The sequence below is a fragment of the Grampus griseus genome, assembly GCF_964374135.1.
Source record: "Grampus griseus genome assembly, chromosome: 2".
NCBI lineage: Eukaryota > Metazoa > Chordata > Mammalia > Artiodactyla > Delphinidae > Grampus > Grampus griseus.
This window is the reverse complement of record NC_139018.1, coordinates 92,970,841-92,997,072: the sequence shown is the minus strand read 5'-3', so window position 1 is coordinate 92,997,072 and position 26,232 is coordinate 92,970,841. Positions and strand designations below refer to the sequence as shown.

The 26,232-nt window shown below is 38.3% G+C and overlaps 1 protein-coding gene across 1 annotated transcript in view; it reads left to right on the top strand.

Moving 5' to 3' along the window:
* Positions 1-26,232, top strand: part of LOC309818339 (putative phospholipid-transporting ATPase IM) — a gene marked incomplete at its 3' end in the record, with an annotated part of 151,216 nt that overhangs the window by 100,258 nt on the left and 24,726 nt on the right. The window contains exons 7-8 of the mRNA XM_082648016.1: positions 16,313-16,385; positions 25,179-25,249. Of these exons, the coding sequence (XP_082504142.1) occupies positions 16,313-16,385; positions 25,179-25,249 (144 nt within the window). The remainder of the gene's footprint in view (positions 1-16,312; positions 16,386-25,178; positions 25,250-26,232) is intronic.

Genomic DNA, 26,232 nt, shown 5'->3' with positions numbered 1-26,232 from the left:
TTCTAGTGAAGGTGATTATTTTTTCAAGTATTTATCAATGGTATTATTTCTCGTTTTAGTGACTTGTCTATTTATATTCATTGCCTTTTGTTGGTCTATAGTATTTTTCGTGCTCTGTTTCAGAATATATTTAAAATTTTGTCTTCTAGTAAATTTTTCCAGTGGGAAACAATGACATCCCTACATGGTGTACAGAGATAGTACTTCAGGGTCTTTGCTAGCATAGTGTGCATGTTGAGTATAGTTCCTCTAAGCAGGACTAAGCCAGTCCATGGCTCACGGGCCCAGCTGCTCTGCGGCATGTGGGATCTTCCCAGACCGGGGCACGAACTCGTGTCCCATGCATCGACAGGCGGACTCTCAACCACTGCGCCAGCAGGGAAGCCCTGGGGAGATGATTTTAAATAGGGTGGCCAAACAGGCACGTGAAAAGATGCTCAATATCGCTAATCATCAGAGAAATGCAAATCAGAACCACAACAAGATATCACTTCACGGGCTTCCCTGGTGGCGCAGTGGTTGAGAGTCCGCCTGCCGATGCAGGGGACACGGGTTCGTGCCCCGGTCTGGGAAGATTCCACATGCCGCGGAGCGGCTAGGCCGCTGAGCCATGGCCGCTGAGCCTGCGTGTCCGGAGCCTGCACGTCCGGAGTTTGTGCTCCGCAACGGGAGAGGCCACAACGGTGAGAGGCCTGTGTGCCGCAAAAAAAAAAAAAAAAAAAAAGATATCACCTCACACTTGTCAGAATGGCTATTATCACAACGAACACAAATAACAAATGTTGGCAAAGATGTGGAGAAAAGGGAACCCTACACTGTTGGGAATATATTGGTGCAGCCACTGTGGAAAACAGTATGGGGATTGCTCAAAAAACTAAAAATAGAACTACCGTGTGACCCAGCAATTCCACTCCTGGGTATATGTCCAAAAAAACCAAAAACACTTGTTTGAAAAGATACAGGCACCCCAATGTTCATAGCAGTGTTATTTACAATTACCAAGATATGGAAGCAACCTAAATGTCCATCAACAGATGAATGGATAAAGAAGATGTGGGAGATATATATATGATGGAATACTCAGACATAAAAAAAGAATGAAATTTTGCCATTGCAGCAACATGGTTGGGCTTGGAGGGCATTATAGTAAGTGAATTAGGTCAGAAGGAGAAATAAAAATACTGTATGATATCACTTATATGTGGAATCTAAAAAATGCAACAAACTAGTGAATAAAACAAAAAAGAAGTGGACTAACAGATATAAAGAAAAAACTAGTGGTTACCAGTGGGGAGAGGGAAAGGGGGGCAATAAAGGGACAGGGGATTAAAAAAAGGGGTTATTATGGGATTATATGAAATCATGTGGGTGGAACTTTTGAAAATTGTAAAGCACTATAGAATTTAAAGGATCTTTCATTCAATTAAAAAAATAAAAGTGATCCTTCAAATCTGAAAACAAACAAACAAATAAATAAATAAATAAGGTGACCAAAGAAGGTCCCTTAAGAAGATAAGCTTTGAGCTGAGAGGGAGCTAGCCATGCCAAGATCTTGGGTAAAAACAATAAGTATAAAGGCCCCAAAGTGGCAATGAACTCAACAGTAAAATGTCTACTGTGGCTAGGGTATTGTGATAAAGGGGAGTTCTGAGGGGTTGGCAAGAGCCAATTCTTAGAGATCATGGTGGGAGATTCCAATTTTATACTAAATGTAATGTGAAGCTGGTTGTAAGCAGGAGAATTACATGGTGTGACCAAAAGATTTCTCTGGCTGGTGTGTGGACAGTAGACAGCAAAGAAGGGCAAGAACAGAATGGGGATGACAAATTATGAGTTTTCTACTGTTGCCCAGGTGAAATGATGGTGGTAGTAGTGCAGAAGATACAAAGTAGGAATATTTCTTATTATGGATTGTCAAACACATGAAAATAGAACAGTACAATGAACTCTTTTTTATGTATTACCCAGCTGAAGACACCATCAACTTTCTGCTATTTTTGTATCTATTCTCAATTTTTATTTTCTCGGGTATTTTAAAAGTAAATCCTATATGTCATACTATACTATCAGTAAGCACCGCTATAGCATTTCTCTTGAACAGATAAAGACATAATGTATTTAACCATAATACCATTACTACACCCAATGAAGTAGCAGTACTCCCTTAACATTATCTAATACCCACAGATTGAGATGAATTTTGAAGGTAGAGCCAGTAGGAGTGCTGCCATGTTGGAAGTGTATGAAGAGAGAAATTAGGAGGAGTGGTTCTTGGCCGAGGTTCCAAGATGGGGAAAACTGGGAAAGGAGCGTGTTATTGTGGTGTTGACTTTTTTTGACTGGACTGGGAAACCAGAGTTCTATTGAGATACTAACCATTCTGTAGAGATGTAGAATGGGCAGCTGAAGCTTAGGGGAGAAGTCTGATCTGAAGATATATTTGAAAGTCATCTAGCCACCTGGGGTGAGAGTCCAGACTCTAGAGAGGGAAGAGAGGAGCTCTGTGGCACTCCAAGGTTTGAAGATGTGAAGAAAAGAAGAGGCTGGCTAAGGGTTTAAGAAGGAGTGACTAATGAAGTAAGAAGAAAACCAAGGGAATGCGGTACTCTGGATTTAAAGAAAAGAAGGTGTTTGAAGTAGGAGGGGGTGGTTAACTGTGCTGGGTATAGTGAAGACTGAGAACTGATTCTTGGATTTAACACCATGAAGAGGGATTGCAGTTGGAGGGATGGAGACAAAATCCTACTTGGAGAAAGCAGGGGTAATCTTGAAGTGGAGATACTAAATATAGATAGCTCTTTTGAAGACTTAAAAATTGGAACGTACCATCCTTATAATGAGATACTTAATAATAAGTAGTCACAATACTTTAAGGTATATGTTATTTTATGGTTTACAAAATTCTTCATAAACTTCTGTAAAATTCACAGGTGTCATCATAGATACATGTTTAAATGTCAGGTGGGTTTATTCCATTTTAAAAGCTTAGTATTATGAATAAATAAGCATTCTGAGGAGCTGGTATGAGCCAATTAATGTAGATCATAGTGGGGAATTCCAGTTCTGGTCAACTTCTTGCCCAAGTGACATGGTTGGTTGGTTGTAGACTTAGGCTCAAGTCTAGGTCTTCTGCTTCTCATGACACAGACTCTTTCTACTATGTTACATCATGTCTTTCATAAACTTAAGGTCAAGATTCTCCTCTTTAAGAATGTAAGGATTAAAAAAAATTGATTCCTACTTCTGGTCCATTCTGAATAGTATTCTGTTTCTGCAAGTATCAAGATTCTCCCTACAATGTCATCCTCAAAGGACAGAATTTTTTTTTTTAATATCTTTATTGGAGTATAATTGCTTTACAACGTTGTGTTAGTTTCTGCTGTACAACAAAGCAAATCAGCTGTATGCATACGTGTATCCCCACATCCCCTCCCTCTTGAGCCTCCCTCTCACCCTCCCTATCCCACACCTCTAGGTCGTCACAAAGCATCGAGCTGATCTCCCAGGACAGAATCTTTACTTTAAAATTTCCTAGTTTTTGTTTAAACAATCCATTAGAATTTGTCATTCATGAATTTCAAACATTACTTTGAACTTTGTTTCTCCTCATAATGAAAGTGTCTAGGGTACAAAACTGATGGCCCAGTGAACGGAATTATTCTAGTAATTGCAAGCAATAAGATTTATCTTGGTCCTGAGAGAAATGTGAATGACATAATGGCTGAAGCCTCAGAAAGCAGAGATATTTTACTCATGACCACAAGTAAATCCTGATTGAAATCTGTTGGCATGATGTTAAGTCATGATTCTTAGAAGCTAAGTCTGGAGGGACCAGAGTAATACAGTCCAGGCATATAGTTTTCTGATGAGCTCACAGTATAAGGGGACAAAGCTGGGAATATCTTGAGGAATGAAAGTTAATATATCCTTTACTAGACAATTTCTCTGGTCTGTCAATTTTCTCACTGGGCTTTTGATGACAGCTTTATGGCAAACAATCTAACACTGAGATCATTCTCTTGAAGTACAGGTACTCCTCACTGCTGAGTGGAAGAATGTCCACATGCTCTAGGTATTAGAAAGCAAAAATGATTTAATTAGGGTTATTTAAGAGCCAGATTTATATCCCACTAGTCTCTAGGTTTTTTGAAACCACGGTCTGTATCTAATTCTACTTTTAGCGTCAACACTCAGCTCAATGCCTGGCGCAGAATGTTCATGTTGTATGTATGAAGCAGTCTTTTTTTTTTTTTTTTTTTGGTGGCACTATGCAGCATGTGGGATCTTAGTTCCCTCACCAGGGATCGAAACTGCACCTCCTACATTGGAAGCACAGAGTCTTAACCACTGGGCTGCCAGGGAAGTCCCCTATGGAGCAGTCTTGAACTCACTAAATGAAGGGTGATGGTACCTCACATGCCAGTGGATGATGATCTAATGAAGAATTCTACCTACGTGCTGTCTTATTTCTGAGGAACTCAAAGTGATAAGGAACTCAAAGAACCTACTTTAAAGTAACATTTTCTTAAAAATTGTTTAGGATTTAATGTGACTGCAAACCTAGTAAGAAAATTAACTCCCAATTTTCCAGTGATATCCTCAGCTGTGTTTTGTGCTGCAGAGTCAGGAATGCTATTTCCAGAGATGCTAGGTGTTCTGACCAGAGCGAAACAAATGACACCTCCAAGAGACACCACCTAGAGACACCTTAGCTCTGTCTGTGTCTGTATGGCACGTATTATTACTTGGCATATTAAGCAACAATTTTTTTCTGGTTTAACATATGTTTGCTTCTCTCTTAATTTGGCTCTGTGTAGGAAAAATGATTAAGAACATCATTAGAGGCAATGGGAAAACATAATACAGGCCTTCTATCCTGGAACCAAAATTCTCGGGTTTTATTTTCCTCCAATGGAACTGTCTGTTTGAAAGTATTATTCAGAAATAGAGGTTGTCATTTAATATGAGCTAGATAAGAGCATATTCTCTGATTTCTCAAAATAAGGTGTGGCAATTTAGGTGAAGAAAATGGTTGATCTGCTCAGGCTAAGGTAATTGCCTGCAAATTTTTCATCAAAATATATTCTTCAAAATCGTATCAAGTATCTTTTCCAACCAAAACACTATGAGACAGATATCAGTTAGAGGAACAAAATCGGTAAAAAATGCAAACACATGGAGGCTAAATAATACACTGCTTAGTAACCAAGAGATCACTGAAGAAATCAAAGAGGAAATAAAAAAATACCTAGGAACAGGGCTTCCCTGTGGCGCAGTGGTTGAGAGTCCGCCTGCCAATGCAGGGGACATGGGTTCGTGTCCCAGTCCGGGAAGATCCCACATGCTGCGGAGCAGCTAGGCCCGTGAGCCATGGGCGCTGAGCCTGCCGTCTGGAGCCTGTGCTCCGCAACAGGAGAGGCCACGACAGTGAGAGGACCACGTACCGCAAAAAACCAAAAAAAACCAAAAACAAAAACAAAAAAAAAAACCCTAGAAACAAATGACAATAAAAACACGATGACCCAAAACCTATGGGATGCAAAAAAGCAGTTCTAAGAGGGGAGTTTATAGCAATACAATCCTACCTCAAGAAACATCTCAAATAAACAACCTAACCTTACACCTAAAGCAACTAGAGATAGAAGAACAAAAAAAGCCTAAAGATCGCAAAAGGAAAGAAATCATAAAGATTAGATCAGAAATAAATGAAAAAGAAATGAAAACAATAGCAAAGATCAATAAAACAAAGCTGGTTCTTTGAGAAGATAAACAAAATTGATAAAACCATTAGCCAGAATCAAGAAAAAAAGGGAGAAGACTCAAATCAATAGAATTAGAAATGAAAAAGGAGAAGTAACAACTGACACTGCAGAAATACAAAGTATCATGAGAGATTACTACAAGCAACTCTATGCCAATAAAATGGACAACCTGGAAGAAATGGACAAGTTCTTAGAAAAGAGCACCCTTCAGAGACTGAACCAGGAAGAAATAGAAAATATAAACAGACCAATCACAAGCACTGAACTTGAGACTGTGATTAAAAATCTTCCAACAAACAAAAGCCCTGGACCAGATGGCTTCACAGGCGAATTCTATCAAATATTTACAGAAGAGCTAACACCTATCCTTCTCAAACTCTTCCAAGATATAGCAGAGGGAGGAACACTCCCAAGCTCATTCTATGAGGCCACCATCACCCTGATACCAAAACCAGACAAAGATACTACAAAAAAAGAAAAGTACAGGCCAATATCACTGATGAACATAGATACAAAAATCCTCAACAAAATACTAGCACACAGAATCCAACAACACATTAAAAGGATCACACAGCATGATCAAGGGGAGTTTATCCCAGGAGGCAATGATTCTTCAATATATGCAAATCAATCAATGTAATATACCATATTAACAAACTGAAGGATAAAAACCATATGGTCATCTCAATAGATGCAGAAAAAGCTTTTGACAAAATTCAACACCTGTTTATGATAAAAACTCTCCAGAAAGTAGGCATAGAGGGAACTTACCTCAACATAATAAAGGCCATATAGGACAAACCCACAGCCAACACCATTCTCAGTGGTGAAAAACTGAAACCATTTCCACTAAGATCAGGAACAAGACAAGGTTCCCCATTCTCACCACTACTATTCAACGTAGTTTTGGAAGCTTTAGCCACAGCAATCAGAGAAGAAAAAGGAATAAAAGGAATCCAAATCGGAAAAGAAGAAGTAAAACTGCCACTGTTTGCAGATGACATGATACTATACATAGAGAATCCTAAAGATGCTACCAGAAAACTACTAGAGCTAATCAATGAATTTGGTAAAGTAGCAGGATACAGAATTAATGCACAGAAATCTCTTGCATTCCTATACACTAATGATGAAAAATCTGAAAGAGAAATTAAGGAAACATGCCTATTTACTATTACAACAAAAAGAATAAAATACCTAGGAATAAACCTACCTAAGTAGACAAAAGACCTGTATGCAGAAAACTATAAGACACTGATGAAAGAAATTAAAGATGACACAAACAGATGGAGAGATATACCATTTCTTGGACTGGAAGAATCAATATTGTGAAAATGACTATACTACCCAAAGCAATCAACAGATTTGATGCAATCCCTATCAAACTACCAATGGCATTTTTCACAGAACTAGAACCAAAATTTTCACAATTTGTATGGAAACACAAAAGACCCTGAATAACCAAAGCAATCTTGAGAAAGAAAAATGGAGCTGGAGCAATGAGACTCCTGGACTTCAGACTATACTACAAAGCTACAGTAATCAAGACAGTATGGTACTGGCACAAAAACAGAAATATAGATCAATGGAACGGGATAGAAAGCCCAGAGATAAACCCACGCACATATGGTCACCTTATCTTTGATAAAGGAGGCAGGAATATACAATGGAGAAAAGACACCCTCTTCAATAAGTGGTGCTGGGAAAACTGGACAGCTTCATGTAAAAGAATGAAATTAGAACACTCCCTAACACCATACACAAAAGTAAACTCAAAATGGATTAAAGACCTAAATGTAAGGCCAGACACTATAAAACTCCTAGAGGAAAACATAGGCAGAACACTCTATGACATAAATCACAGCAAGATTCTTCTTGACCTACCTCCTAGAGAAATGGAATTAAAAACAAAAATAAACAAATGGGACCTAATGAAACTTAAAAAGCTTTTGCACAACAAAGGAAACCATAAACAAGACGAAAAGACAACCCTCGGAATGGGAGAAAATATTTGCAAATGAAGCAACTGAAAAAGGATTAATCTCCAAAATTTACAAGCAATGCATGCAGCTCAATATCAAAAAAACAAACAACCCAATCAAAAAACGGGCAGAAGACCTAAATAGACATTTCTCCAAAGAAGATATACAGATTGCTAACAAACACATGAAAACATGCTCAACATCACTAATCATTAGAGAATTGCAAATGAAAACTGCAATGAGGTATCACCTCACACCGGTCAGAATGGCCATAATTTAAAAATCTAGAAACAATAAATGCTGGAGAGGGTGTGGAGAAAAGGGAACCCTTTTGCACTGTTGGTGGGAGTGTAAATTGTCACAGCCACTATGGAGAACAGTATAGAGATTCCTTAATAAAAACTAAAAATAGAAATAACATATGACCCAGCAATCCCACTACTGGGCACATACCCTGAGAAAACCATAATTCAAAAAGAGTCATGTACCACATTGTTCATTGCAGCTCTATTTACAATAGCCAGGACATGGAAGCAACCTAAGTTTCCACTGACATGAATGGATAAAGAAGATGTAGCACATATATACAACGGAATATTACTCAGCCATAAAAAGAAACAAAATTGACTTATCTGTAGTGAAGTGGATGGACCTAGAGTCTGTCATACATAGTGAAGTAAGTCAGAAAGAGTAAAACAAATGCTGTATGCTAACACATATTTATGGAATCTAAAAAAAAAAAAAAAGGTTCTGAAGAACCTTTGGGCAGGACAGGAATAAAGACACAGATGCAGAGAATGGACTTGAGGACAGCGGGAGTGGGAAGGGTAAGCTGGGACGAAGTGAGAGAGTGGCATGGACATATATACACTACCAAATGTAAAATAGATAGCTGGAAGCAGCCGCATAGCACAGGTGATCAGCTTGGTGCTTTATGACCACCTAGAGGGGTGCGATAGGGAGGTTGGGAGGGAGGAGACACAAGAGGGACGGGATATGGGGATATATGTATACGTATAGCTGATTCACTTTGTTATAAAGCAGAAACCAACACACCATTGTAAAGAAATTATACTCCAATAAGGATGTTTAAAAAAAATGTTCTTCATAGTAGGAATATTTCAGGAATAATGATTTTTCCCATTGACATTACTCTTAGGATATTTGGGTAGTCAGTGGTCATCTGTAGACTATATTTAATGGAAAGGTAATGCAATTTTATCTTCCAACTTCTTTAATAATCATTGGAAAAAAGGATGACCCAAAGTTTCACAGATTTTTTTTTTCCCCCAATATTAAAATGGACGTAGGGAGCTTAAGGGCTCATGGCAGCTGGTTGTATTGACTTTGTGGAATTGAAATTGGAACTAAAGAAAGGTGAAATAGCCTAGAATTAAAAAGGAATATTCTAATTACAAGAGTATGTTGATAGCAGAATTGGAAAGTGAGCTCCCAATTTGTCAGGGGTGCTCTGCTGTTCCACCTACATCCCTCCTCCAGACGGCAGAATGTATTTCTCCAGCTGCTGGGTGCGCTGCCTACATACAGCCCTGAGCTGTCAGCTCTCTCTGGGAATTGCCCTTGGCTGAGGAGAGCTGTTTTTCTTAAGGTCACACCTCATTGCTGGGGTCAGACCACATCCCATGACTGAACAAAGCCCAGGTATAAAGGCCTAGTCCCCTTGATCCAACTCTGACGGCCCGTTCCAGCTCCAGAGCTTCCCTGGGGTTGGCTGAGCCTTTACTGTGACTGAATCAACAGCCTAACTCCTCCCTCTGCCCAGCTGTTTCCTTCACTCCCCACAGGTGTTATTCCCAAGAGAACTTGCCAATAAACGTCTTCCACACAGATCTCCCTCTGACTCTGCTGCCCAGGAATGTGACCTAGGCCTAAATCACTCTGTTTTCTCCATGGTCAGTCTAAGGTATTCCCTCAGCATTAGTATGTGAGAGCAGATGTAATAGTCTTCCTTTAAAATAATTTTCTTCTGATTTCCTTGGGGTTTCTTCATCTCTTAGCCATATATTAATGGAATTCTACTAAGAATTTACAGAGAAGACAGAAAGGATGTAGAGAGACTCATTCAGGAGAAGTGTTTCAGTTTATGGAAATGATTAAAGAGTATAGATTTTCTGCACAACTGTCAGTGGGCTTATTTATTGTTCAGGTAAAACTTAGTAAGTGAATTGATCATTCTGTTTTCAAAATAGTAAGGCCAAATTGTGTGTGTATTTCTGCACCCAAATAATGCACAAAAGGCTCTACAAGGATTTGTATAAATTAGACAGGGCCTCTCTGATATTGATTACTTTTTCTCAGAAAATTGTTAAACGAAATTATCCGTGCTGTAGGACTATAACTTTTATCATTTCTCCTTCTTCTCACCCTCTCCCCCTACGAAATGGGTGTGAGACCTAACCCACCCTGTGTGTTTCTACCTCAGCATGAGCATGGTGCTAATAAGAGGGGAGGAAAAGGAGGAAGACATCTGCATTCTTCAAAATAAATAGATTCCAAAGATGTGAGTATTATGCTCATTCTCAGTGTAATGAGATCCTGTTCACCAGTCTGTTGTTAGAGGATTAGGGCCAAATTGTATCTCTTGCTGTAGTGTGGCTCTGACAGCAGTGGAATTGAAAAGAACCAGGAACTGCTGCTGTCCACTGGACACTTTTGTCAGGGGACCATGACGGCCAGCTGTCTTTGGATCGGCTGGATTGAAACGCTGGGAGTCTGCACTATTGCTGTGCTTGAATCTCTTCAGCTCCTTAGGGGCCATTCTCTTTCTAAATAGGCAATACATAATTATCATGGAAAATAAAGTTAAAAGTTAAAGTTAAAAAAAAACAATAAGTATAGATTTATTAAAAGCATGGCTTTGTAGTCAGGCAGATTCAGGTTGTAGTTCTGATTCTGCCACTCACCTGTGAACTTGGAGGAGTTTTCTTTTCTTCTATTTTTACTCCCCAATTGCCCTTTAAAATACCAATATTTGTAATGCCAAAACAGTCCAGAAAAGTATACAATGAAATGGAGTCTCCCTTACATCCCGGTTCTCCTTTTCATCTCCTTTCTCTAATGGCTACCACTGAAGAGTTTCCTGTGTGTCTTTCAAGAAATTTTCTATGCATGTAACAACAGACATATGTGTAGGTTTATCCTTGCTTCATAACACAGTTAGAATCTTACAACACATGTGCAGTGTTGTGCATGTGCTTGTTTTCAACCTAATAATGTAACTTGGAGGATATTTCACATCAGCGCATATAGACCTATCTTACTCTTGTTAGTGGGTGCATTGTATTCCATTGAGTAGATGAGCCATGATTGGATAGGTGTACCCTGGTATATCTATCTAATTCTTATTGATGGGCAGTGATGGTTTCTCATAGATTGCTATTACAAATAATACTGTAATAAACATCCTTGTATATCCATCTTTGAGCACCTGTATGATCAGTTTTTTAAAGTGGAATGTCAAAGTATGTGGACATTTGAATTTTTGACAAATGTTGCAAAATAGGACAAATGTCTCAATTTCTTTGAACTTCAGTTTTCTATTCTGATTAAAGTTGCTAAAATGGGGGTAGAAACAGTACCTATCTCATAGGGCGGCTGTGAGGATTAAATGAGATAAGATACTATTCAGTGTTGCCAGATGTAGCAAGTTAAAATATAGGACATCCAATTAAATTTGAAATGCAGATAATGACAATATTTTAGTATAAATATATCCCAAATATTGCATGGAACACACTTAAACTAAAAAATTATTGGTTGTTTACCTGAAATTCATATTTAATTGGGTGTCATTTATTTTTATTTGGCAACCCTATACATTAAGCGATCAGCACACTCCCTGGAATACAGTAAGCACTAAATAAATTGTTCATTGCTATAATTCTTATTAGACATTCAGGGAAATGCTGTCATTCAACAACTGTTTTTAGAAATAATGATTCTATATTCATTAATTTACTTATCATTCATTCAACAAATGCTGAATGCCTACTCTAAACTAGGCATTATTCTAGGTCCTGAAGATACAGTGGTGAATAAAACAAAGTCTGTATGAGCAGTTGAATACTTTTGTATGTTGTAGATCTGACATGGGCTTGAGATTAAGGAAGAAAGCAAGCTCAGTGTATGTGGATTGTTTGTTTAATTAGGTGAGGTCAGTTATACTGACCTTCTTTATTATCTTCTTTCTCTAGTATGCCAACATAACTTCTGTAGCTTTTGAGGAAATCTTCTTTTCAGGAATCTGTGATGCTAATGGGCAATCAGGAAAATTAGATTGTGGAAAGGATGACAGAAGCCTTGAGGAGACCCATGAAGATCTCTTCCTTCTGCCCCTTAAGCTTCAGCAATGGGCTTGGTATCTTGCTCGCGGTAAATACTTGATTTCTAGTCTCTGGAGCCAGTGGTTCAGTGACATGGAGAATGGTAGGTGCTATCCCACTCTCATTTTCTCAAGGAGGTCCTCAGCAAATTGTAGCAGCTCTTAGTATGCTATGCCTTTTCAGGAAGAAGCAGGTTCAGACAAATTTATCAACAATTATTAGATACAGTTGCTATCTCTCACCACCTTTTCTCAGAACTCAGATTCTCTGATGTTCTGAGAGTAGATATATAGTTAGTGGGTGTGTTTTTAAAAATTCTTTCCTCAAAATAATTCTAGTCACTATTCTGTGACAATTAACCCCATACGTTTTATGATACCATTGGAATTTAAATTTTATGAGTCCTTTTTTTGAATTTTGGCTTATTATGTAGTGATTGGCTTGTGAGCTTATAAGGTAAAAGCTAACTTATTACCCCAACTATTTTTGAAAAATCTGGTTCAAAGAAGCATTAGCTAGATTATGTCCATTTCAAAACCTGAAGCAATTATGTGGTGATACTGATACTTGAAGCATATTTAAAAATCTTGGAGTTTCTTGATTCAGTGCAATTACATGAATTAACTTGCTTTCAGAGTATTTATATACTACAAATCCTCTACTAGAGTGGGAGGGCTTTTCTTGACAACGGTAAAAGCAAAGTTTGAAGGTGCCGAGTCTATGGAGCCAAGTGTCATTTTCACGTCCCACAAGGCCACCCTGTGTTCCCTGCACAGAGCTATGACGCAAGCTTGCTTCAAACATGAGTCTTGGGAACAGCTGCACCGCACATGGAGGACCAGGGAGTGTGTGTTTTCGTTGTTTCAGGATGATGGCAAAATGAAATTACTATACAAGCTAAAATCTTAGAAGTCTAGAAATATTTTGAAGATGAGGCTTAAAGGAAATTTTCCTATCTGTCCCTCCAGTCTTCTGATATGTCTTTGATGTTATAAAGTCAGTGGTGGCGGTAGTGTGTAGGAAAAGAAAAATGGTGGGATTTAAAATATATTCGATTTAAATTCCTTTGCAGATCTTTATCAGTTTATACTTGTTAGTAAGTTTGGGTACTTTTGTAGCTATGATCCTTAGTGCTAACTGAAGTGTATCTCTGAGGTCCTAGTTAAATGCAATCATCATTACCTGGTAAGAAAGAATAGGAAATAACATTAAAAAAACTCCTCTGATTGTGTTATACATATTGATTGTTCTACAGATATATATTCAAATAAGAGGCTTAACCAAGACATCACACACAACATATGGTTTACTGATATCTCCAGGCCCTTTTTCTTCAAAACCCTAATTACATCTGTAGAGTGTTACTTTCTCCTCTCCAGAATAATCTGTTTTGTACTTCTTCCTCTTCGTTCAGTTTCTGGTAGCCTCTTCAAATCATAACTTTCTGTCACAATCTTCTTTCTAAGAGTTATGCTCTCTTCTTGGTAGGATGCTGTGTACAAGTCTGACAAATGTGTCTGTGGGTTGGTTGTGTAGGTTATTGATGAAATAGTTGGATAGCGCTAGGGTCAGGGTCAACATCCAGGGAATACCACTTGCTGTTTTTTGTCATATTGGTCATTAGTTTTGGATAATATTTCCTTTGAGGAAATTTCTCCCATGTTTGTGTACCTTCGCAACAATATTTTGCTTCAAGTTCTGAAAAATTTTGTCACAAACAACATTGTTGCCTTGTGAACGTCTCTATAGCTCATAGCCCACAGAGGTGACATTGTGTCCTGTGGAATTTGTACATGTACATACCAGAAGGTTCTTAAGATTTCAAATACTGTTAGTCATAGACTTTGGAAGTAAAGTGTTTGGAGTGCTCATTTTTAGGGAAGGAATTTCCATTGGAATAGGTGGAAAGGCATAGGTGACCAAGGATAAGAGTAGGTGTTAGAAGATATCTGGAGTTACAAAGGGGTCTTTTGGGAAGAGGAGCTCTGAGGTATATGTTCTGGTCAGAGGGCAGACAGGTGGCAAGAGAGAAAGAGAGAAAAAGGAGTAGAGTGAGTTAAAGTAAGGGAGACTGGGCTCACACATGGTATTACAAATATTTTCTGCTTTCTTGGACTGTTGGATGACATTAGCAGACTAATGGTCAGATCTTAGTGGGGGTTGGTCAGATGATTTATTCTGAGTGTTTTTCTATTTTTGGAAATATTTAATAGGTTAGAAAGTAGAGGGTAAAATACAGATAGGGGTGCGTGTGGGTAGGAGGAGAATGGGCATGAGAATCTGGCATGAGGGAAGGGATTTTTCTCTACTTTATCACTTCTCTGTATTGTCCCAGTAGGAATCCATATTGACCGTATCAGATTCTTTCTTATCAAGGATTCTTTGCATGCCCTGGGATTTTGCAAATTTTTTTCTTAAAGAGATTTTATTCCAGTATTTTTCCAAGTGTAGCAGTTAATTCAACTAATTCCCATGGATATCACCAGACTTTTAAAAACATATTTCCAATTGCTTTGGTTTTATGGGGGAAAATATTATGACACTAGACAAGTTAGAATTTATTACCCCAAATAGTGGCTATTGTTACTTACCCGTGCAAACTTAACTCTCAAGTGTGCATTTTAAAATGTATAAGAGATCCTGTAGAGTTTCCTTTTACCTTGGGTTGATTTTTCCATTTTGGTGGAAGAGGTAGGACGTGGTCGTTTGTAGAGCTTAATAGTATACAGGTAGGAGGAATCGAAGTTTGCAAATGGGACTTAGTATCATCTCAGCTTCTTCTTGAAGCAGATGCACTTTCATTTTATCTAAGATACTGTCTCCTGAGAAATGTCACTAATGCTCCAAAGGAGATACCCCAGGAGAAATAGACCAGCACATAATCTATCCATACCTGTAAAAATAAATAAAATGAGATTTAAAGACTTCCTAGGGTCTTTCGTTGTCATTGAACTAGATAAAGTGCAGAAAAGTATGGCATTGGAAAAATGATTGAATTCTGGCTAGAGATGAAAATACTGCAATTGAAAACTTTCCAGAACAACATGTACTTGGATCCGTATTAAAGAGAAATTCTTTGAGTGTTTAAGCCAAGTGACCCAACAGGGTTGATAGTGTGAGGCATATTTCACAGTTGTATAAATATTTAAAACTGTTTTCCAGCTTATAAAAGAAGTAAATTAGGTTGTTTCTTAAAAACTGCACAATGAAATTAACCTGCCCACCTTAACTTGTTGGGGAACCTGGCCTACTCGTCCCAGCCTTCTCTCCTAGAAGGGAGTCACTGAGAAAGAAGTGTGATGAAGGTGTCCAACTGGTTTACATTTCAGAGAACTTCAGAAGGGATGATTAGCATCACGGATACTGCCACAGGTGGTCTGTTTCCAGATGGCCTGTCTGCCTAACTGTCGCGAGGGGCCTGACCAGCTAGACACAATAGCTTTTTGTCATAAACCCCTTTGAACTTGGTGAAGGGTAGACCTGCAACTCCATTATATCCATGAGCCTCGAAGAAAACAGTGCAACATCTTGACTGTGTTCTCAATTCTGAGCTGTTGGTCCTAGCCGTTAGAATGCCACCAAGCCTGCCCTTTGGCCAGAGTGCTGTGGATAATTTGTAGGTGGTCTTTCTTGTTCAGTGTTCTAAGGCTTCTTTTGTCACCCATTGCTGTTCTTGTCCTTTCCAGAATTTTTATTCTTTTCCTCTTACTTGCATTTTAGCTATTGCCCCCTTGCTTCTGTCTCCTTCACTTCTTGCCTCCAGTTAAACAGACTTCTGAGACAACAGCAGTGATGTTTCTATACTTATTAATACAGAGGTTGAAAAGAATGTTAATGACTGAATTTCTTTCTTTCCTTCCCCCTGAGTTTTTTTTTTTTTTTTTAAATATTCTGCCCAAGGATATGCAAGTAAGAGTTAATAGCTGCTGTATAAAGCTGGTACCATGGGGTGGTGGAAAGAGCACACAGCCAAGAGTTAGGCATTTTGAGTCTAGCTCCAGGGATAACTAACTCACTGGGTGTCTTTGGGCAAATCACTTGACTTCTCTGGGCCTTAGTTCCCACATCACTCAGGTAAAAGACTTTGTTATGCAAGGTTCTTTGAATTTAGTATTCTAGAAAAAAAGTCTAATCTGCTTCTTCTGTCATATGATGCTCCATTGTGAATACATTCTCTTGATTCTTCTCTGTTCCCGAAAAAAATTAATTTTGTTTTTGTTCTTAGACTGCAGAATGAAAAATGGATGAATGTCAAAGTGGGAGACATCATTAAATTAGAAAATAACCAATTTGTTGCTGTAAGTATTTAGTATTGTTTAAGAAATTTATCTCAGGTTAAAATAGCATATGTACTAAAATATTCACATTTGCAAATTTAGTAAATCTGCACTAATTTAGCGTAATTAAGGAGGGAATACCAGGATGTATTATTAAAAAGTCTCAATTATAAAATATTTGAAAGACATATTGATTAATTCCTTTCAATAACCTGATAACTCAGATAAGGCTGAGTGATTATCACCTTGTTATTTCCTTTGGGAAATTAATAGATAAAAAATATTTAAAATCAGACTGTCAATTGTTTGATGTAAATAAGGGCTTTTAAAATGCTCCAGAGTACTTTAAAAATAGTTTGTTCTCACATAGTTTGAATATTATCCCCCCAATAACGGAATTAATACTGTTAATGTGCAGTATCATAGAAGAAAAGATTAGCTATAGAAAGAGAGAATGGATGTTCTTTCCTGAATAATCACGATCAGAAAATGTTGATTGAATGTTCTTAATAAATGCTATTTATGAGGTTTTACTTTGTATACCAAATGCACTATAACTTATATTCTCAAGCTGCCTGTGTTACAGTTTCCTTAATAAAATTCTAGGGGTCAGTTAAAACTAAAATATATGTGACTAACTATAGTTCGTATTAAATGCAAGGCTATAAAAGCTATCCAGATCAGAGATTAAAAATTATAACTATTGTAGTCTTTATGTCAAATATATATTAGATTACTCATGAAAATTTTTGTGTTAATGCCATTTTATTTATCAAGCTGTGTTCTTCATTAAATTTGAGACATTTTCCCACAGCATAAAACAAACGGCCCCAAGATCTATTTACAAGAACAACTCAGTTAAGACTCTTAAACATTCACTTTCAGAAACAGTCTTCTTTCATTAATGTATCATCTGTGTATACTGATTCTCTGGAACAACCCATGCTAAGGTGACTAGTCAGTGGATAGGCCATTCAAAAAGAGTGCACACTTTAAATAGAGAAGTGCTTATTTCTCTGACAACCTCAAGTCTCTAGAAAATAGCTGAGAGCCAAAAATAAGCAAAAAGGTGTTGGTGCAGCCAAAATGGAGGTCTCAGAGCCCACCGATGTAACCTGGGTTCCTTAGACCTAGGGCAGTCTGCCAGGTTTTCAAAACTTATTTACTTTTTTTGGACACAATTTAAAGTAGCATGTCCAGTTTATTTTCCAACTCATTAAATACTAGGAGCAGTACACCGAGGGTAGCATGTGTTAGAAGAACATACCCTGTGGGAAAGATTGAGGCTTAGTGTAAAATACAGTGTAAGGATACTGGGTGGGGAATTGGATGAGAACTGAGTCTTTGCTCCATTCCTTCAGTGACAGCACTCTTATCTTCTCTGCCTTTCGTTTGTTTCTTCACATGTCAAATCCAGGTGCAAGAGCACTATATGATCTCAGAGATCCCTTCCAGCCCGTAGTTGCTGTGATTCTCTGTCTGAGCTGAGACTAGACTACAAGATTCTTACAAGCAAGGAGCACATTGATTTGCCTGATCCGTAACATTTAGTGCCATGTGGGATCCTAGGGGGCAGTCAGTAAATGTTGGCTGAATGAATTAATGTCCATCTTTTCTAAGAAAGAAGACAGAAAAAAAAAAAAGTGGTTATAAATTTCCCAAATTCAGGGTGTTCTGGATCCATGAGGTACTAATAGGCCCTAATTAAGAAAAGATCACATATATTCAGGGTTCTTTGCTTAAGAAGAAAGGGCTCCATATAACTTATTTTGGTTCTACTTTCAATTAAGATAATTACAATGAAAAAGTTTTGGTGCTTCTTAGTGGATAATCTTAACTTTTTTTTTTAATGGACATATATAGAATTCTAGGATGTGTGCATTCAAAAGAATTTTTTTGGAAATGACTTTATGCCAGGCATGGTGCTAGATATAGTGGAATTAGGAAAAATTAAAGTATCCCAAACACTTAACTATTATTTTATTTGGAATTATATTTCAGGGGAAATGCTAGGTAATTTCTGTTTAAGGTATTCTGTAAAAATAATATTTTAAAAGCCCTATGGATATACTCTAACAGGGATAAATATTGGACTGAACTCAACTTATTCACTGATACTCTACTATGTTCGTTTATCAGATTCTTTGAGGTGAATCCCATAAAGGCAGGAGTCAAATTTGTGTTCTCAAATCTCTTAACTCCAAGGACCTCATGGACAGCATATCTGTGCTCCAACCTGCCCTCTAGCCTTAATATTCTAATTTGCACTTCCCTTGCTCTTTGTTTTTAACTTAGTCGTATTTTCTGTGTTATAGAAAATAACACATGCTTGCTTGTTATTGCAAACCTTTCTGTGGAATGAAGCATGGAAGTCAAGTGTCAGTGCAGGCGTCGCATGGAAGGAAACCAGTTCCATGAACGCATCATTATCATTGATTTAAAATGAATCCCACACTTAGATGAGTTTCCATGAAGTCAGTGATTCACGTGTCCCAGCACTGTCCAATAGAAATTTCTGCAGTGAAGAAAATGTTCTATATTTGTGCGTCCAAATATAGAACAGCCAGTAGCACCTTGTGGATACTGAGCACTGGAAATGTGGCTAGAACAACTGAATGTTAAATTCTATTTAATTTTAATTAATTTAGATTTAAATAGCCACGTGTGACTTGTGGCTACCTTACTGGACAGTGCAGATGTAGCCTTTTTATTGTGGCTACATGATGGGGTGGAAATGCTTACTCCCTACTCTTTCCTAGGTTCATCCTTCCTGTTTTCACTTGGAGGGGCAGCCCCAAAATAACACTAAGCGTCTTGCACCCCCTTGCTTGTTCCCCTCTCCCAGGAGTGACTTCTCCGATTGTTAAGTGTTGGGGCGGGGAGTGGTGTGCATGACCCGGCACCTCCTTCCTTCCCTTTCTCTTTGGGCTCTGTCTGTGTACAGAGAGTACGTTCTGCCCCGCGTTCGAAGTACCAATTTTACAGGAGTAGATCCCCATGGTGGGGGTAGCGAGAGGGTCCAGGTAGTTTCGAGCTTCCAGAGAGCTTCAACTATGACTAGGTGAGTCTAACAGGGGTGAAGTGTTAGCAAGCCCACTGGGCCCACAGACCTAAAGCCTGGTCTCCAATAGCTTGATCAGTGACAAAGATGATATTTTTATCTCCATTGATCTCTGTCTGACTCATACAATTACAGCTTGTTGGTTTAATCTTTGGATAAGTGAGGAAGGGATTCCTTCAAACGCCAGAACACCACAGTGCCTCTTGATTAGGTCACTTTGTTCAAAGTTTATCCATGTGCGGCTACGCGGCACCTATGAAACTGTTTTTGAGGACACATAAATGTTTCTGTGGGTGAACTGCTGTAATCACTTAGAAGTGCTAATATAACTTCCTATTCCCTGGCATCAGTTGGCAGGGGCTGTCAGAGAGCTTACATTTGGGGAGCAACAATCAGAGGTCTCTAAAAGAGACTCACTTCGGAGTTACTGCACAGAGGTACATCTTGGGAAACCAGATCATGAAAATCATGATAATAATAGCTCGCCTTTATTGCCTGTGTGCCACGTGACAGACAATATTACAAGCTCTTTATATGACTTAACTCATTTAATCCTCACATTAGCCCAATGACGGCAGGTTATGTACTATTATTGTTCCCATTTTACAGACAAGAAAATGGAGGCACAGTGCCATCAGATAGCTTCTCAATAGGAGAGCCAGGAGTTTTAACCCCTCCCTTTACCATACGCTGCTCCTGCCTCCACTGGAAAAGTTGGTCCTGATTACCTTGCGACTGGGCTTCCAGAGTCAGGGCCTCTAGGCTTGGATGATGGAGGTGAAGTGGCCAGAGAATGTTGCACCCAATTCGGACACGTAACCTCTAGCTGTCCAAACTTAGAACTTCGAACTGGATTTATGTCACCATATCAGTACATTTTAAGGAAGGAAAGGAGCTTGCCTGAGATGACCAGTTAGCTGGCATGTTCAGAAGTTACTCACCTTTGTTTTCCCAATAAGGAAAACTGCCCCTTACCTTTTTTAAAAAAACTCTAAAACACTTTTGAGCTGAATTTCCAGAGCTCCTATTTTTACTGTGGGACCAAGGAAAAAAAAAAACGTAGAGCATAATTCAGTTATCACAATGAGATTGACTTCCATTAGAAGAATTAAGTAAACTGTGTGAGAAAAACACACTGCAGAGTTCTTGATACTGCCAGAGCCTGGACCCTGGGAGCCAGGCCTACCTTCCTCCTTTACTTGACAGCAGTGCTCTTGTCTTGTTTGGCTTTTCTCATCTGGTGGTAGAAATAAACCTCTTACTGGACATGAGCGTATTTGAACATCACATGAATTTAATTGTTTAGCTTATTTGAAAAACAGTCCACCCTCCATCCCCTCCACAAAAAGGCCTTCATGTTTTCAGTGTTTACAACAGTAAATTTTTGCTTTAAAACAAAGACGTTCTTCTGTTACAGAACTGAAAATTTCACCTTAAGAAATGAAAGGGCTAGTTTAACCTAACCTCCAGTGCTGACCATGGGCAGGCTTTGGCTTTCTCTTGACCCATCATCAGGGCATTTTCTCCAGTCTTTGTCAGCACTGTTTTTGGACATCCTTCCAGGGAGGCCATTTTGTGGTTGAATTGCCTTTTTTAGTTATTTTAAGTTTTATAGCTTCAAATCAGAGTTACTTGTTTTACTCTAATTGCTGAAATAAATCTTCCTTTTTAAAAAATATGTGAGACATTCAACATGCATTTGCTGGATCTGAAATTTAAATTTTAGATGAAAACATTAACTATAATCTTACCCATTTTCAGTTTTATGACTTCATTCTGACTTTTGTCCACATCAACATATTTTTCCATAAGTATACTCATACTGCATGAGCCATTTTGTATTCTTACTTTTGCACTGTAAAAGAATAAAAGAAAAGATAATTTTGTAGATGATAAAGAAAATAAAGAAGAATTCCACATGTGAGGATGGCTTAAAAAAAAATGAAGGGAGATCCAAATATGGTGTTCCAATTAATTCTACAAATTTATCTTTCCATCACGTCATGAATCGAATCCCAATATTCTTTTACCATTGTAGTTTTGGTTTTTGAACACCAACGAAGTGAAATGCTGTCTGTTTTTCATAGTTGTAGTCCAGTGACTTTGTAGCCAATCAGTGGAAAGAGCATACATTTGGGGACCAGAGTTCCGAGTTCTAGCTTTGCCCTTTAACCTCCATGTGGCCATGAGTATGGCCTTATATTGCTTGGAGTCTTGGGATCCTGTATTAGATGTGATGAAACTTTCACCATGACTTTGTAAAGGGTATGGGCATTACATGGGTTAATTTAGCTCATCTAGTGCTTGTGAGACCAGAAATTACCTTCCCAGGTTTCTTATACACACAACGGGAACAATATTATCCCCTAATGGGGCTGTTGAGAGAATAAAGTGACGCAATTATGTGAGAGTGTTTTGTAAACCCTTAGAGAACTCTACAGCTTTCAGGTGTTATAATCACTTGAGGTTTTGCTTCATTTGTTCTTTAGTTCAACAAACATTAATCATGCCTAGTAAATCTAGGAGTCCAGTGTCATTGGCGCCTAGAACTCAAAGATGCTCAAGGTTTTCAAGGTTCCTCTGGCTGGTATATTTTGTTCAGGTTTCCGTGAAGCCCCTGCTTGGGCTTTCTGTTACCTGTGCAAGGTGGGAGAAGAAACATTGTGTTGAAAAACAGTCCTTAATTCTTGGGAGACATAGCTGAGCCTTTCCTGGAAGGGCGTGGGGAAAAGGCACCAATAATTGACAGCAGAAAGTACAAATGGGGGTCTAAGGAAGATGGGTATGGTTGGAATTAACTGCTGCCTGGACCCCCCGTGAGTTCCAATAATCACACCTTCCCTTCCCCGTGCTGCATTCCTGCTAACGCCTCTGCCTGCGGAGACCTGCCCTCCATTCCATCCAGAATATTCCATTAGGCCCTTCCTCAACTACCAACCCGACGTACTCCCTTTCTCATTTGCATTCCTCCCACAGCACTTTGTTAATAAGACACTTAGAACGCTTGTCATATTCTGCCTTTACTAAACTATAAAATCCTTGAAGGTAAGAGGCTTTTATTTAATTTAGTACTCTTGGCAGTAAATGCCTTAGACTGCCTAGATTCACATCCTGGTGCCCTACTTACTATGTGGCCGCAAACAAGTTACTGAACCTCTCTGAGTCTCACTTTGTTTATCTGTAAAGTGGAGATAACAAGACCTACACTTAGGATTTCTTTGAGTTAAATAAAATATTGCATGTAAGGCTATTGGCACAGTGCCAGACACATAGTAAGTCCCCACCAAATTTTGGCTACTGGTATTATAAACACCTACAGCTCAAACACCAGTTTCTGGATCAACTAGGAATTGGGTCCCTGAGAGATACTAAAGGGATCAGTTTAAGGAGGACTGACTTGAGGCTCACAGAGTCATGGGGTTTGTTGGGCCCGAAGACCACCCATGTGTTGCTCCACTCCCTTCCCAGAACCTCTGACCAAAGGGCAACCCAGGACTAACAGGGCTGTTACTACAGCTCTCTTGCCCTTCCTTTCCAGAATGACTGCTGAGTGCACGTGGAAATAGGACGGCATGATGATGAGTGAGCTGGTCACTTATTCCACTGGATGCCCCTATGGTTCTGCCCCTTCACACTTCCTCCTCAACTAATGAATTTAAAAAACTTGAAGGGAGAAGTTAGCAAAAGGAAAGACCAAGGCTCAGCAGTGGGGCAGGGAGAACAGAGGAAGAACGAGGGGAGGCAGGACAGAGATCAGGGAGTGGGAAAACAGGAGGAAGGTTCAGAGGACATAGAGAAAGGTGACAATGGAGGTGACAGGAGGAGGCGGGGAAGGTAGAAGACAGGAAGGTAGAAGTCCCAGGTCCCCAGGGGTTAGAGAGAACAGGAAGAGTTAGCCCAGAACCCGTGGGGTTTACAGTTCTCAGTTTATGCCTCTAGGAAGTTGAGTCACTTCTTAGGAAAGAATCTGGTCAGAAGGTGGCAGTGGTGACTCAGTCACATGTTCTGAGCCAACTGTGGCCAACAATTCCTCCCTTTGTTTATCAAAAATATGTCTTGAGGCAGCTGAGCTCAAAATTAAACTGTAACAAGAAAAAAGTAATGATTCTTACTAGGCAGAGTTTTGAAGAAAAGCAACTCTAGGTACAAATGGATATCTTTCTCTAAACTTCACAACTATTTCAATCACAGATGATAGAATTAGGGAATTGTGGATTATTTTTGAAATGATCCTGTTAAACTTGGGGAGGAGACCCATAGGCCGAAGAGCATGAAGCTCTACTGCTATTGTGCCTTGTGCCTTTATTCATTGAAATTTAAATGTGAGAAATAAAATCAAGGTAAATTTTCATAACACTTTTCCACTTTAAACTCAAGAGGGGTAATTTTTGGCTCAAGAGTGGCATACACTCTTCACATGTTCTCTTCAGAGCAGGTTTGCTCAGGTCACATTGTGAGAAGTCAGAAAATAAATAACTTCTGCCTTGACAGGCGTCTCTGGCTTTTTCATCCAGAGTTGAGGCGGAGCCTTGATAGTGCAAACCCATTTATTCGGTTAGGGGTTGTCACTGAGTTGCTTTTTAGTTCTGTTTTATTACAACTTAGACAAAACTATACCCCCTCCCCCCAACATGCACCTACACCACGCCTATTTTTGAGGTGAAAATTTAAAAGCTTGAGACAATGAAATCAGTGGATTGATTCTAAATTTAACCTCCAAGGTTTGAGAATGGAACAATTCAAATATTTAAAAAACAAAGATAAGAAACGTTTACAGTTTTGGAATGCCAGTTGTACATTTAGACAGAGCTAAAAAATTGTTAGACTAATATGTCAAAATAAATTGCTAGAATTTTAGTCAGTTCTTTTTAGACATGTAAAACCTTCAGAATTTCATAAAAACCCTCATTTAAAAATCAGTTTTGAAATTTCAAATAAACAATTTCCCAATGTAGAAAGCTACCAGAATTCTAAAACTGAATTGTGATGGGTCATTTCCAAAACACAAATGGAAGGCCGAATAGAATAATTTATCTCTGTGAAAGACCAGCTTCCCACCTCTGAATGTTTTCTGTTTACCATGTTTTCTATTCTATCCTGCCCTCTTGCTTAGCCCCTGCTTTTCTTCTCTTTCCCTTTTCTTACATGCCACCATCTTTTTATTTTCTCTTGCTTATGTTTTAATCTTTTTCCTTTAATCCTTTTCTCTTTTAAAAATTTCCTTGCCTCTCTTATTTTTTCTATTGTTTTCAGTTTCCTCCATCCTGCTTTACTTTTGTCTTTCCCCATCTTCTTTCCCTGCCTCAGCTCTTAACTGATAACCACGGAATTAAAGTATGTGCATATAAGTATTTCCAGTTATCTTATTTATTGGGGAAAGTTTTATATTTCCCATTAGTAATTATCAAAGAAAGAAAATAGAATTTTATGTATTTCTATGAGATATATACATTTTATATAGAAATATATAAAAATTTAAACATTTCTATTAAAAAAATAAAGTGGCTATTACTTTATATGCTATCTCTCCCCTTGCTTATGTTCTGATGGTCAAGGGCATGCAAACCAGGAACAAGGAAGTGGAGGGTGGCTTTGATTCAGGGCATATGGTAGAGAGGTGGAACAGAACTTCACCTCTCACTTTTTTTCTAAGGTTCTAATGGCTCATTAGTAGTGGAGGGATGATACAATGTAGAAGGCTTTCAATCAATCTTCCCTTTTCAAGTATTCTTTATCCTGGTTTTTCAAAATAGGCTGATCTGCTTCTCCTATCAAGTAGTGAGCCACATGGCCTCTGTTATATTGAAACTGCTGAGCTTGATGGGTAAGTTATTAAGGTCAAAATAATTATTTATATTGGTTTTCAATTTATTTAAGAGTAATAGCTTTAGACAGCCACATAGCACAGGGAGATCAGTTCGGTGCTTTGTGACCACCTAGAGGGGTGGGATAGGGAGGGTGGGAGGGAGGGAGATGCAAGAGGGAAGAGATATGGGGATATATGTATATGTATAACTGATTCACTTTGTTATAAAGCAGAAACTAACACACCATTGTAAAGCAGTTATACTCCAATAAAGATGTTAAAAAAAAAAAGAGTAATAGCTTTAGAAACAGAACCTACCTTAAACCTTATTCTTAGATGTGGTATATGTATACAATGGAATATTACTCAGCCATAAAAAAAGAACAAAATAATGCCATTTGTAGCAACATGGATGGACCTAGAGATTATCATACTAAGTGAAGTAAGTCAGACAAAGACAAGTACCATAAGATATCGCTTATACGTGGAATCTAAAAAAAAATCATACAAAGGAACTTATTTCAAAGCATAGACTCACAGACATAGAAAACAAATTTATGGTTACCAAAGGGAAGGGGGGAGGGATAAAGTAGGGATTTGAGATGAACAGGTACACACTACTATATATAAAATAGATAAACAACAACAAGGACCTACATTATAACACAGGGAACTATATTCAATATCTTGTAATAACCTATAATGGAAAAGAATCTGAAAAAGAATATATATATGTGTATATGTATATATATATATATATAACTGAAGAACTTTTCTGTACACCTGAAATATTGTAAATCAACTCTATTTCAATCAAAAAAAAATCTAAAAAGGCCCTAATGCTTCATTTTATTTTCTTGGAAGAAATAAGACTCTAAATTGCAAAGTCCATTTGCTAATTACTTTGCAGATCTTGTGAAACCTCTGTTTTTTCTCTTAAATTTATTTCTTTCAGAAACAGCGAGCTAAACATATATACGTAAATAGCTTTACACAGGGAC